Source organism: Hylaeus volcanicus, chromosome 5, assembly GCF_026283585.1.
Source record: "Hylaeus volcanicus isolate JK05 chromosome 5, UHH_iyHylVolc1.0_haploid, whole genome shotgun sequence".
NCBI classification, from domain to species: domain Eukaryota; kingdom Metazoa; phylum Arthropoda; class Insecta; order Hymenoptera; family Colletidae; genus Hylaeus; species Hylaeus volcanicus.
The window spans coordinates 3,510,459-3,524,794 of record NC_071980.1 but is presented as its reverse complement, the minus strand read 5'-3'; the positions used below and the strand labels follow the sequence as shown (position 1 = coordinate 3,524,794).

General features: G+C 33.8%; 4 protein-coding genes across 9 annotated transcripts in view; 2 read left to right on the top strand and 2 right to left on the bottom strand.

Annotated features, from left to right (window-relative positions):
* LOC128876306 (tyrosine-protein kinase Src64B) overlaps positions 1 to 1,434 on the bottom strand; it is a 41,271-nt gene extending 39,837 nt beyond the window's left edge. For both annotated transcript variants that reach the window (XM_054122549.1, XM_054122550.1), the window contains exon 1: positions 1,147 to 1,434. The gene's annotated coding sequence lies outside the window, so the exon portion shown is untranslated. The remainder of the gene's footprint in view (positions 1 to 1,146) is intronic.
* Positions 1,435 to 2,039: 605 nt separating this feature from the next.
* LOC128876833 (ubiquitin-conjugating enzyme E2 variant 2) lies at positions 2,040 to 4,895 on the top strand. Its single transcript, XM_054123547.1, has 4 exons — positions 2,040 to 2,293; positions 2,720 to 2,862; positions 2,976 to 3,101; positions 3,179 to 4,895. The coding sequence occupies exons 1-4, from the start codon at positions 2,269 to 2,271 to the stop codon at positions 3,317 to 3,319; spliced, it is 435 nt and encodes a 144-aa protein (XP_053979522.1). The 5' UTR covers positions 2,040 to 2,268; the 3' UTR covers positions 3,320 to 4,895.
* A 77-nt stretch (positions 4,896 to 4,972) lies between these two features.
* LOC128876832 (cytochrome c1, heme protein, mitochondrial) lies at positions 4,973 to 7,603 on the bottom strand. Of its 4 annotated transcripts, none has more exons than XM_054123543.1 (9): positions 7,487 to 7,603; positions 7,276 to 7,393; positions 6,633 to 6,683; positions 6,293 to 6,441; positions 6,084 to 6,216; positions 5,841 to 6,005; positions 5,649 to 5,765; positions 5,424 to 5,558; positions 4,973 to 5,330 (listed from the first exon to the last, which is right to left on the bottom strand). In XM_054123543.1, exons 2-9 carry the CDS (start codon positions 7,345 to 7,347, stop codon positions 5,220 to 5,222), a joined length of 933 nt encoding a protein of 310 aa, XP_053979518.1. In that variant the 5' UTR covers positions 7,348 to 7,393; positions 7,487 to 7,603; the 3' UTR covers positions 4,973 to 5,219. The 4 variants fall into 4 exon arrangements, with proteins under 4 accessions (XP_053979518.1, XP_053979520.1, XP_053979519.1 ...); XM_054123545.1 differs by having other exon boundaries at positions 6,633 to 6,645; XM_054123544.1 differs by having other exon boundaries at positions 7,470 to 7,488.
* A 724-nt stretch (positions 7,604 to 8,327) lies between these two features.
* LOC128877706 (protein LSM14 homolog car-1) lies at positions 8,328 to 14,216 on the top strand. 2 transcript variants are annotated; one of them, XM_054125253.1, is made up of 7 exons: positions 8,328 to 8,547; positions 9,579 to 9,733; positions 9,835 to 10,126; positions 11,028 to 11,226; positions 11,323 to 11,598; positions 11,858 to 12,037; positions 12,339 to 14,216. In XM_054125253.1, the coding sequence occupies exons 1-7, from the start codon at positions 8,427 to 8,429 to the stop codon at positions 12,646 to 12,648; spliced, it is 1,533 nt and encodes a 510-aa protein (XP_053981228.1). In that variant the 5' UTR covers positions 8,328 to 8,426; the 3' UTR covers positions 12,649 to 14,216. The 2 variants fall into 2 exon arrangements, with proteins under 2 accessions (XP_053981228.1, XP_053981229.1); XM_054125254.1 differs by having other exon boundaries at positions 8,330 to 8,547; positions 9,835 to 10,021.
* The last annotated feature ends 120 nt before the right edge of the window (positions 14,217 to 14,336 follow it).

Sequence of the window (14,336 nt, the reverse complement as noted above, 5' to 3'; positions counted from 1 at the left end):
TACTTTTGTCGTCGACTGCCTCTGCTCTCCTTTTCACGGTTCGCTGCCGAACGATTCATTGAGAACTGTTCGACGAATGGCGTGAAAACGGGCAACGATGCAATAGACGTACAGAGATGGGTAAAATTTCGTTCGAATAGATGAAAAATAGAAATACTACACAGTGATACATTTGCTGCGCTTCGATTGAACGAAAAAACGTGAAACATAATTTCACTGTATAATTCGAACTGCTATAACTACGTAATTGTATCTAGATAAGAATACTGTCCATCTATAGAGATGAAAAGTGTCAATATTAATCGTGGGGTTCTCTGGAAACGCGAAACTATCGAAACTTGACCGTGGCTGTATCGATAATGATTTATCTGCTTGCTCTCTCTTTTCACTTTCGGCTAATATTTACAGCTGGCTTCGTAAGAGCTCAGTTGCACGTTTACGAAATGTTACAGAGTTGCTCCGTGAACCGCGTTTAAATATTTAAAAGACGCTGTCGCGAATGTTTACGAGATATCAACAGAGGCTCATTTTGGATAGAGACGATAGTACATTATTCTACACATGTAATCGAACGATGAAAGAATGTGATATTCACCCGATGCATGCATATTTATAAAATCTTAAAATCAAACATGATGTAAAAATTATTTTAAAAAAACATGTACGTATCTACCGTCGAGAAAGGATATCGCGAATGTCAATCGTAAGAATTATTTTCCACTCGCTACTCTTATGAACGAATGCCACTGACCAACGTACTCCAAACATTGAAATCGGAAATAATCGCGAAGTACGTCTATCAAATACACACTCGTGCAAGTTTTCAGCTTATCGATACGTTCTGTTTACAGTTTCGCTCGTAAGAATCTTTTCACCATTGACACAAACATTATTTAAACTAGAATGTTCTCCGAAAAGGAAAATATTTGTCGACAAAAGCACGAGCAATCGTCCACCGTGACTATAATACTTGGAAATGTTTCGAAATTGCCGACAATGCACCCTTAAAGGTCAATGGCGTTCGTTTGTTTATTATGGTGGACACTCCGGTAGGTGTATCTCCTCGAATGTCAAACGGCACACTGGCTGCCCGGGGGCAGTTTCTTATAACGCGAAAAATCTATATTATTTTTTTATTCCGCGTACCTGTTCTACAGCAGGATCCCCGTCGCTCTTCGAGTAATCCGCGCTCGGTGAGATATTTAATTACTCGTACAGCACATTTTAACACACGCCGGAACACACTGTGCGCAGCAAGAGTCGACGAAATGCACCACGAGCAGACTGACAGTTACCACGGGTTGTTCATTATTGGAAAATCTACCTGGCAGATTGCTCTTGCGCAGGCCGCCGCGATACTACCGCTACCGACTTCCTCCCCACTACCAGCCACCGCCATTTCTACCAACCTCCCTTCCCTCTAGCGTTCATGTCATTCAACTACATATCGAAAAAAAATGTTATACCCAGTCCCTCTATTGTAAGCTCGATACTTGTATAACGTCAACTGTAAAATTAATCACAAATTGAAACATTAAAATAACAATATCGCAAATTACAACAACACTTTAACAATAAATGACTTCTTATAAATTTCGTATGCATTGACAGATTTAAATATATACCTGCAAATAATTAGTTTGAAGAGCTCTACTTTTCTTGAATATTTTACTATAGATTTGCGACATTCGCAAAATTGACGCTAGATTGTTTATTTATCAGCGGTTCTATACAACTGAAAATGTATAAATGAATCCGAAAGATGAAGCTTCATTAGTTTTATATATTAATTCCAATAACACCTTCTATAGAAAAATACACCTTGTACAGTCCTTCGCTCACGCGACTAATTCGTTTTTCGTAAAAGTCGAATATCACGTAAATCGAATTATCCAAATATGGTTTATGACTCTATTCGTAATTTTGAATGTAACGAAAACACGAATAATTTTCAACGTACTGAGATGCGAAAGTAGTCTAGAACTTTGTAAAAACAACGCCGACAACTGAGAACTGAGACTTGCGATGCAGCAAACCCGTCTAGAAAGTGAGTAGTCTGTGGAAACAGACAACCTCACGGAGGTTGGCTGAATTTTCGTAAAGTGAATTTCGCTTGAATATTAAATATTATTTTCCTTGCCCTGGAATTTGGTGACTCCTGTTATAATTGATACGTGTATTTTAAAGTGGATCGGTTCGCAGTACATTATTTGGTGTTACTTGCTACCCTTTAGAACAATATACAGCGCTTCACAAAAATAAGATATCATGGCGGTACCCACTACCGGTGTAGGTAAGTATTTTATGTCTGTTTTACGAGCTAAAGATACGAACGACGAACAGACCTATGGCACCTTAGGAATTAAATACTTTTATGGGAAATATCAAATGAATAGCATGATAAATTTCATGACGAATACCGAACCCACACGATTTCGAAAAAATATAAGATCTGTCGTATTTCTTTTACAATAAGTTATCACGTACTGTAAACGTGTCTAAATGTAATCAGTGATACGTCAAATTTTTGAAGATATCTTTGTTATTTTGTTTTCGCTGCATAATGAAATTAAGAGAAGCTTATAAAAGTATTAACGAGTAGCAGGTTACACCATGCCTAAAAGTCACAAACTCATAACCTGTACTTGTCCTAGGATCTTTGATTACGAGTTTCTCGTTTGCAGTCCCATAGAGGATAACTTTTATTTTGCATTTCTAGTTGTGCCTCGAAACTTTCGTTTACTAGAGGAATTAGAACAAGGTCAGAAAGGTGTAGGCGATGGCACAATCAGTTGGGGCTTGGAAAATGATGATGACATGACTCTTACACATTGGACTGGAATGATAATTGGACCACCTAGAGTAATTTTTTCATAAATTCTTAATTGCATTTGGGTTTACATTGAATGGATTAATTTAATTGTATACATATACCTACACATACCTAAGAATGTATAGTTTCATTGATTTTTTAGACACCATATGAAAATAGAATGTATAGTTTGAAAATTGATTGTGGTCAGAGATATCCAGATGATGCTCCTAATGTAAGATTTTTAAGCAGGATTAATATGAATTGTATTAACAGTACTACTGGTGCAGTAAGTATTTTGATTTCATTTAGATTCATTAATAATGAAGATGTGTACTTGTATTATGTATCTGTTAAATTTTATAGGTTGATAACCGCAGTGTGCCAGTACTTGCAAAGTGGCAACGAGAATACACAATTAAGACAGTTCTTCAAGAGCTCCGTCGTTTGATGACACTAAAAGAAAATATGAAACTGTCTCAGCCTCCAGAAGGTAGCACTTTTTAGCCTAACCATGTGTAAACTTGATGCCTCTTCCTTTCTGCGGTAGCAAAGGGCGAGATTCAATGAAGGTACCAAATACTATTAAATGGGTGCCCAATAAAGATGTACGCTAAGAAGTAACACCTGTATAAAAAAAAGAAGAAGGTGATGATGACTATAAAAGTTGAATCAGTGTTTTCAATTTACAGAAATATTTACTTACAAAATTCAGGAAACGTATATTTTTACTTAACCATTTCCTAATTTTAGGCCATGTTTCATATATATGTGAAATTATTATTGTAATTGTAATATTTTATTGTAAAAATATGCACTAGCATTTAATTTAAGAAAATGCTGTTTCAACTTTTAGGTTATAAATACAATCTAAAACAAGAGTCATATTTTGAATCTTAAAAACTGGAAACACAGACTGTGTAATAAAAGTAATAATCAGTAAGAACAACTTATGCCTTCAAAGTTTTTTAAAACGAAAAGAAATGCCTGTATATGTATTTAGTAAACATTTCAGTTTGTGCATAAGTGCCATTTCATAATCTGTGGAGGTGTCTCAGTAATTACTATTATAGACCATTCTAAATTTTAATAATTTATATTTCTGTGTGCTCATTTTTACCAAGCTTTACTTTACTTTTTCTTTGTTAGTGTTATTAGGATTTTAGCTAACAACAGGTTGTTGAGATCAATATTTTGACATAATAATGTGCCTTTTTATGCATGTAGCATAAAAGTGAGCATGTATCGAGCGTGTTTGGTTGAGACATCATCCAAGAACGGCCTCTTATTCTATATAAAAAAAAAAAGCAAATGTTTCTTAACGGATAAAACAAATTATGTTACAATTGAAACATACCAAGTAGCAATTTGATTTTTAGTAGTATATATGGTAAATGGTATAGTGTCGGATCAGTGAGTACATCAATATATGAAGCATTATACTAAAAATCTTCAGTTCTCCATTCCACTATTTATATATTAGATATATACTTAGGTTTATTTGGTCTTTATGGTACAGATGCAGTAATGTGTATTATTTTTTTGTTCTGAGCTTCATAGTTGATGTATTAGTAAAATCATACTTAATTCTTAATAAAAATCCAAAGTATCATAAATAGCTTTCCAATCACTGAGGAAAATCAGGTCTGTAACTCTAGCGCAATTCTATTATGAATTGCTTGAATATCGTTTCCATAAAGTTGTGTGGAGAACAGAAAAGGTTTTCCATAATTATGTTACATTCTAGAAAAAGAAATATAATCATAAATTATTTCAAACATAATATAATTTTTTGGAGTTTTGTTATCCAAGCTGTAGCAACGTCTGTCCTTATTTTTAAAGTAAATCCAAACCAAAGTATGAGATTTTTTAACAGAATTCCACATTTATCACGTAATATTACGAAATTCTCAACTACCTGAAATATTATACATACCTCTTCATCAGCTTCGCATTTCAGTATTACACTATAAGTAATGTAATAGTGTAATCCAATTCATACTACTAAAAATATTAAATAATTATTACTCTATGTCGATGAAGTCAAGCTTGAAAAGAATAAAAGGATTTCTTTAGAAATGACTACTATATTGTTACTTTTTACACCTTCAAATATTGATATTTCAGGACTAGTCGCTAAATAAATTAATATATAATTAAATGTGTTTAACAATTTATTTAAACCAGACGATGGTATCATTGGTTGTAGTTATATGTACAATGCGTAAATTGATCGACGTCGGATTGACGATAATGCGAATGAATGTCAGTTTGCGTACAACTACGTTCTCATAGATGCCGCAACTTCCAAACAAGTTATAAAACTACACTCCAATACAGGATGCTAACATTGCCGAATCAGGTTTAATTGAGCTAATCACTGAATTAATCTGTATTCAGAAGTAATTTACTGTTTGCGTCTTGGTGTGTAAAGTATTTTAGTACTCTTTATAATTGTCCACTTCTGTCTCTTTGCATACGCTAGTATAGAAATCAGAGTTCCAAATACAGCAACCCCCTGAAAATAACAAATAACAATTATTGCATATTTTTTAATTAACTGCATCTTGAAAAATTGCAAAAATATATTTTGTTTGTTAAATGGGTTTACCTTTATGGTTAATCTCTTTCTGTCGTCGTGTTCGCAATTTGATGTCCACGTAAGGAATGTGGTAACATCTTTCGCTATTTGAGAAGCAGTTGCAGGGGTTCCATCTTCAAATTCCACCACTTCATCGTAGATGACCTAACACATTCGTACAATTGTTTTATATGCAACTTTTGAAAGGTAGGTAACCATGTATGTAGATGTCTTATATGATTTATTTGTTCTTACCTGCGCCATACCAAGAGCTCCTCCTCCTGGGAAGTACGGGTTGAAATACTGACCCTCCCTTATTTGAATACCAGCTGGTGGTTCACAGTAACCAGTTAACAATGAAAATACATAATTCTAGAATATACATGAAATATTAATCATTTATATTAACTAAAATTTAAAACGAATTTCATAAGATGATATATGTACCTCTCCGTTATGCCTTCCATTGACAATATAGGATAGATCTGGTGGATAAGCACCATTATTAGCTGCTCTAGCAGTTTCTTCATTTGGATATGGAGATGGAACATAGTCAGACAATTTACCAGCGCGCATGAACATTGCACCTGTTTCATCAGGACCATCTTGTACCTATTCAAATAAAAATTCAAATTGAAAAAAATAAAAGATAATATAATTGTTATGTCTTGATTTACAGAAGCTATTTACCTGAACTTCTGCTGCAAGTTCTTTGGCTTCTTTTTCAGTGTGCGTAGCACCAACAAGGTGCCGGTAAGCTACATATTGTAAACTGTGACAAGCTGAACATACATTCTTGTATACCTCCCAGCCTCGTCGCATGCTAAATAATGAAAAATAAAATTTGTTCATACTTTATATTTGTACCTATTGTGCTATGTAGTATTATTTTCAGTTACCTTTGATGATCAAACGAGGAAAATATTCCGTAAAAGTCCCATTTATAAGTTGGTGCATGAGCTACTAGACCAGAAGCTTTTACAGAACTATCCAAGGCATAAATTAATGCACTGATACCTCCTGCTGTTACTCCCAAGCAAGTCAATAACTGTAATTTAATTAAATAATATCAATTTCTTAAAGGTTATTTATTTTCAACTTATTTTATACTGACACAACAACTAAAACTTACTACAAATATATACACATGTCTATCGAACAGGGATCAGATTTTATTACTTGCACATTGGGATCAGGAATAGAAAGGACATCTTGATATGACTATAAAAATACACATACCATTTTCCTACCCCTAGACCATTGGTTTGCAGTGGAAAAATTATGTACCGGCTGAAATTAGTATTTCAATATTAGATGAAAATCAGTAAGATCATAACAGATTAATTTAGATTTAGATTTAATTAATAAGATTATCCAAATTGATAGCATTGCAGGAGAAGCTAGACAAGTATATGTCTTCAATATTAAAAGAAATAAGTTATTGAAGGCTATTATTATGGTTAATTAGCGTAAGATGCGCTACTGTCCGAGTAAAGACAGATAAAAAAATACTTTCAGTTATAAATTTCGTTTCCTAAAACTATCGCGTAGTATTCACGCATTTCAACCATGGCAGCATCACAATTTTCTGTGCTGATCACTATTACATAACATCGGATAAAAAGTCTTCGAAATCTTTCTGAATTTAATATTCTGCTAGAAAATATATCTAGTTGGAGACAAAATAATGACGGACAGTATAAAGCTAAAGTATCTTCAAAAAAAATGTCATAGCAGCCGACAACTTCTGCAGTTCATTAAGAATCTTCGTACTCTGCTCAGAACGTCAATATTATAATTTGAATATCTCGACAATGACTGATACTCTTGGAACAAACGAATTAATGCAGTTTCAAACAAGTATTAGTTTATAATTACGTACCTGATTAAATAACGTTCCATAATTTGTCTTTAAAAGACTAGACTTACAAACCCGACTCAATGAAGCCGCCATGTTGGCCAAAGGTACAATGTGCACAGACCACTAGTCAATGTATCATCTGTAAACAAATTTTATAAACTAATGAAATAATATTCTTTCGTATTACACCGATTTTTCTTTCATAATATACACACGTTATAACCGTACGTACATAGGTGTCCAGTGATGGCACCGAAAGAACACGCACTTACACAACTTTCAAGTCTCTAACTCGACTCCAACCAAGGATACCAATATTATAGACAAATTTTTAAACGTTCGAATTTATCTACATGTGCCTACACTGGATGTAATATCTTTTTAATCGCGTAAATATTATCGATCGTATTATATTTCTCATATCCGAGGATTACAGTATTATTTTATTTATTCATACACATAGTATTTGTAATACATGTAACTATACAAAACAGATCTATATTTTATATTTCATATTATTTCAATATAAAACTTAGACTACATTATTATACTTAATGTACTGTAACAACTATAAAAGTTTTATTCATCTACTTTGTTACGTTTTAAATTACAGATAACAAAATTTTATTCGAGTAATAAATTAGGAATAAAGTCAATGTTTAGCGATTTATCCACAATGATTATTCAATCGAATGCTTACATTTTTATTTATTAATTACAATACACTTCACTCTATAAGTCGAATTTCATTTTTATTTAATTTCAATATTCAATAAACTCGACTAGTTACATTTGACTACTTGACTATACATATATGTATAGTAGAATGTAGTAGAATACTATTCGAATAGTGAAATATTAATAGTTTATTGGTGGTATTCGAGCAGCCACAAAATATTCAGTGTTAGATTATGTATAAAGAATTCGAAATTTATTTACAGTATTCCAATAGTTATAAATTATACCAATGTTGTATTATTCGAGTAGCCCAAGCGCTATTTGAAAGTTACGATCATTTCTGGACTCGAGAGGGGGCGTGACGCATGCGCAATTTCTGTTGGTAGACTTGGCAGTTCGCTGTCGACCATTGGTGTCAGCTGGTGGTTTCGTCAGATGGAATCGTGAATCCTGTAATATCACATCGATCATCGTACGGAAGAAAGCGAATCAAGATGAGCGGAGGAATGCCAGAATTGGGCTCGAAGATAAGTTTAATATCGAAGGCGGACATTCGTTACGAGGGCCGACTCTTCACTGTTGATCCTCAAGAATGCACGATTGCTTTAGCTAATGGTGAGTCTCGAATCAAGATGGATACCAAACACAGTTTTGCCGCTGCTCTGTTTCCCGGTTATTTCGTTGTAGTACTCGTACCTATTAATTCGCGTATACTGTATTTCCCTTGATCGGTACGCTTTAGCTGTTCATCATATCTAAACGTTCATCAATTTCTTTGTATAAATCGTGTTCAAAAATGCTTTTCGAAACGGTCGGTATCAGATTGTCCGGTGATGCTTCGATACAAAACAACCGGGGTGACCCGTCACTAATAACGGGTGTTTTGCAGAATATACCTAATTACAATGTACGTTTTCAGAACATATTCTCGCATTTAACGTATTGGTAATTTTCGTAGGATTTGATTTAGTATTCTTAGAATGATAGGAATTCGCACCTGAACACAAAGAAATAAAATAGGGAAATCAGACGTATGTCATATAAATATTATTTAACTGAGTAATTATATCTATTCCTGTTATAAAACCTGTACTGGTATTAATAATACGAACTTCATGAAAATTTCGTAAAATAAACGAAGTACCGAATTTTCTAAATTCTCTATTGTATAATATTACTGTATTTGGTATTTTCTTTTGTACATAATCAAAGATAGAAATGAAATTGGTTAAATTTGAAATATGAAAAGTATACTTTATTAAATTTCAAATATTTCTAATGATTATAACTGTATCGAGTTAGGTTGCCTCAAAGTCATTACTTAGATCTACCATTGTATGGAATGTTTGTGTCTCGTGTTTGCCCTGTTTATGCCTATGTCCTTTCTTTTTTCAGCCATATTACAAAACTGTTACAATGAATCGTTAAATTTGAATTTTGTGGCATCATATATCGAATTTATTAGTTCTACTGAACATTTAATTTAAAATGTAGTTCTTTTTTTTATATTAGATGAATATATATTTAAAAAAAATATAGAGACATGTATTTTCCAAACAATGTTTATAAATAATTAATATTAAAACATAAATAAATATCTTTCGAAGATATATATGCCATGTTATTTTGTTTTTCTTGTAATATAGTACGTTCGTTTGGAACTGAGGATAGAGAGACACAATTACCAGTGGCACCACAGAATCAAGTGTACGAATATATTTTATTCCGTGGTTCGGATATTAAAGATATCCGAGTGGTTAACAATGTTAACTCTATTCCAAATGATCCAGCCATTGTGCAGGTAATTATTTATAATAGCAAATCTTTCTAGTAGTGTATTCTAAAGAATATAATTGATGTCACCCACAATTACGATTGGTAAATAATTGTGGTTATTTATAGATGACGGTACAACCATCTATGAGCCAGCAGTCATACCAGCCACAACCTAGTTATGCTCATCCAATGATGGGCCCAATGGGTGGACAATATGGAACCCCCTACGGCATGACAATGGGTACCATGGGACCGGTAATGGGAATGCCAACTGCTGCTAGAGATCCTCGCGGACCAATAAATAAACAGCCAAGTGAGTTGAGCTTGGGCTCTGCCGAACCCAATGCCATCTCTATCCCAAACTCACTACCAACGGCCAATGTCAACCCATTACCAAAAGACCAATCTCTGGAAGATGGTAAACTGTTTTTGCTATGAACTATCCTTTGCCAATGGCATGCTTGCTGCTTACTTTTTGGTAATGCTTGTTTATTTCATTTCTAAAATTGGGCCTTTCTTTTTATTAACTGCAAACTCTATCTAATATGCTGATAAAGTATAAAAAGCTTATTCCTACCTTTCTTTTCTTAACTCCTTATGCCAGTGTGCTTTTCAAACTTTTTAAGAAGCGACCCTGTAAAAGGAAAGAGAAGTTTTGCTCCTTAAATTTATTGATAAAAAGTTTGTTGTACATCCTTTGGATTTTAAGTCCTTCTACTTCTAAGGGTCAATTCACTAGATTTGAAAAACACCGATTTTCATTCGCTTACTTATGCTGTGAACTATTTCTTTATCTTAATTTCCTATGCTTGTGCTTGGACTTCTTATTACAAGCTTGTGTGGACAAATTTTGAATGCTTTATGCACATTTAAATTTGTAATTATTATATATATAAATATTTAAAAATATTTATAGCATATATTTTGTTTGCTTTAACATTATTGATTTGTTGATAGTTAACATTTTATGCATCTTGGTGGCTTGAAATTTTTTTTTTTTAAATAATTGATGTTATAGAAATCAGAATTTATATTTATATTACATTAATTATTCACAGTATTTTTTAAATATGCACTTGAATTTCGCTCAAATAGTATCAAAAATATTATGCAGTAGCAAGTAACATAATAGCAAGAACAGTTGAAATGTCTTATAAAAATCTTCTTCTAAAATTGATTCTCATGGAATGTATATTCAGTGTAGTATCTTCTAATAGTATTTCATTTAGAGCTAGATTTGAAGATATAATATTGAACACCCTTCAAATGATTGAATGCATCGAATACGAGATGTGCAACTCTTTACCTGATTGCCACAGGTGTATTAGACCTTATTAGCGGTGGTTCACGATCGACAACGCCAACTTCATCTTTATTGACTCGAAAGAGTCCAACCATAGATCAGGGTATTCAAGTAGGCCATCAACAGCAGACACAGCAGCAGCAACAGCAAGGTGGCAAGCTTGGCGACAAGACAAATATGAGAAACATTCAACCTGCTCGACGTGATCATGACAGGTAATTAAATCATAATTGTTAATCTGATGTTTTTAAAGCAGTAGTGCACAATCTTTCTTGCAACTGAAACTATAATTTTGCTCATTTTTGTTTCAGTCATGGTGGTAAGCCTGGTATTGTGTCACAGTATAACGAAGGGAAGCGTGACCAAATGAAACAAGATGGTCAAATTCAAGGTCAAAGTAACCACGCGCAAGGTGGTCGAGGGAATCGCGGGGGTTGGATAAATCGTGGAAATATGCGAGGCAGAGGAAGAGGTCGCGGTGGTTTTAGAAATCAAATTGGTAATACTGGTGCCAAACCGAAGAATACATTGAAGTTTGATAACGACTATGATTTCGAGCAAGCTAATACTGAATTTGAGGAATTGAGGTATACACTTTCGTTTCCTGTACAAATATATTATTTAGCATGGTCGTGCCGGATTCATTTCAAGTACATTTTGAAATGACCAATGTGGAAACCATGCAAGAGTAACGTTATATGCGTCTTTATAGTAATACATATTCGTACGATATATGTTTTGCTTACGCTACGCATCGACAGACGTTTTTATCTTTTATAATGGATATCAATTTTAAGAATATTTAAAATTAAATGGTACGATAATTTTTCGCGTTACATGTTGCAGATCTCAATTAGCAAAAACAAAGATTGATACTGGTGCTGATAACGAGAAGAAGGATGACAGTGGTAATGAGACAGGTGCAGGTGAAGGAGAGCCCGAGGAGGAACCAGAGATAATCCATTACGATAAGTCGAAATCATTCTTTGATAATATTAGCTGCGAAGCTGTTGAGAGGAGTAAAGGGTAAGTGGATGTTTTTATATACTTGTGATCATCTCCTTTCTAACTATTATTTTGAGACATTTTCAGTATAATAATTTTTCAAAATAACATCGCGTATAATCTAACGTATCTTTTAACGATAAAAGAATAATGTGTACTCGAAAAAAATTGTCAAGATTCAAGAGAATATTCTTGGTTATCGATGACAGTGAACGCGATTAAATATAATAATCATTAGTTAGGTTGATAACTTGACAATAGTAAATTTACATTTACGTAGAGAGGTTAGGCATCCAGAGATTATGTTCGTAACAATTTACAGACGGTTCCAACGTACAGACTGGAGGACAGAGCGCAAATTGAACTCTGAAACATTTGGTGTAGCGTCAACGAGGCGTGGTGGCTTTCGCGGACGCGGTTATTATAATCGTGGAATGGGGGGAATGTATCGAGGTGGTGGTGGTGGTACCGGTGGTTCTGGTTTTCGCGGTGGTTACAGAGGTTCCAGAGGTGGTAATCGTAAACCTGTTAACCAACAACAACCGAATAATCCTGGCAGTCAAAACCAACGTATGACCAACGAACAACCCACTACCCAATCGCAGCAGAATAGTCGCGTTGTATCTTTTTAAATGAGCAACGCGCTACTCTCTATATATAAGTATTTACTTTAGATTAAGATTTTTACGATACGTGCTCTGCCCTTGTGGACTGATTCGAATTCGAGATTGAAAAGGATTCAATGATTTAAAGGAAAATACAAATGAAGATAATAGTTCTTTGAGAGAACTTTATCTGTAAATTTTTTTTCTATTGCCACGCAGGAATACCGTAGGGAATTAATCGATGCTTTGCAAAGACCTGCGTTTAGAGTTTCTCGACAAAACAAATATGAATCTTATTGTTGTAAGTAGTTAATTTTCAAAAACTCGATATCCAGAGCCGTCGTTTCCTACGAGTTAAGAAAAATCGTCGAATGCTTATGAATGTAACAAGTACAATACACGCCGGACGGTAGAATGTTTGCAAAACATACGTGAAGTAAAACTCTTCGATTATACTCGTACGAACGCTAATAACTCGACAGACATGCAACTACCATTAAGAAGAGAACAATAAGAATCTCAAGGGAAATTTTTGTAATGCAACACGTGACCACAGTGTCTATAAAAATTTTGAAAGGATATGGTAATAAAAATGACCAATTAATTGTTTATGTTGCGTGAATTGTGATTCAGTTGAAATGAAGCACGTGATAACACCGATCTTGATTGTAGCTTTTTTGCGAGTAAATGGAACAAAAATCATTACGATGGAAATAAGTGAAACGTGCGAACCGTCGCAAATAGAATAGGACAATATATTATGATTATTTCGAACAGTCAAAACGTTATTTATTTAAGATGTTGACCGATACATGCTGATTATGGTGAAGTAATTATTTTACCCATATATTTACTAGGGAGTTTTGATTTTCGAACAGGAATGTTCAATCGTTCCTTATGAAAAAAGTAAAAGAAAAAATACAAAAATAAGGGGAAAGGAAGAAATTGATTTTGTATGGTTCATCGAGATAGGCGAGAGAAGCTGAATCGTACATCGATTAATTGACTATTAGTTTCTGAAATATTGAACGTGGTATGCTAGATTTAAGTGAAAATGAGAGTGCGAATGCCTTCCTGTAGTTCGACTGCGTTTAATAGCTTCGAGTTTCGAAGAAATCGTTTAATGTACGAGGAATGCTGTACGCGAATCACGAATAGCGTCGCGAGAGTGAGACTCTAAATGGATGATAATGTCCTTAAAAATATAAGACGCAAAAAAGAAAGGCAGAATAGGTATATTATTTGCGACTGTTATTTTCTTATGGCTCGTATGGAGTCCCAAGCGTATACAGATATATACAAACATAACATGAGATTTAGTTAACACGTGAGTCGAAATAAACCTCCATAAGTTGTCAGTAAAGTTGCAAAGTAAAGTTAAAAAGAATGCATATATGATTAAAGGTTAAGTAAAAATAGAATGGAATATGGGGGTAAGAAAAAATGTAACTTTTAAGTTTTATGCATTACGCGTGTAAAGAATGCACGGGTGTATGTTGTTTTCCGATGATGAATTTTTGTTTTGTACAGCGGATATTGTGAATTCCCAATGCTGATAAAATAATACTGAAATAATAAAAGTAATGATTATTGTACTTTTTAAGCCCACCAATTACTCAGAGAGATTTGTCCGAAAGTATTTGTCAATTATCATTGGTTTTTTCGTATGGAGAATTGTTCGGCATAAGCAATTGTAAATTGACAGTACTAAGTTT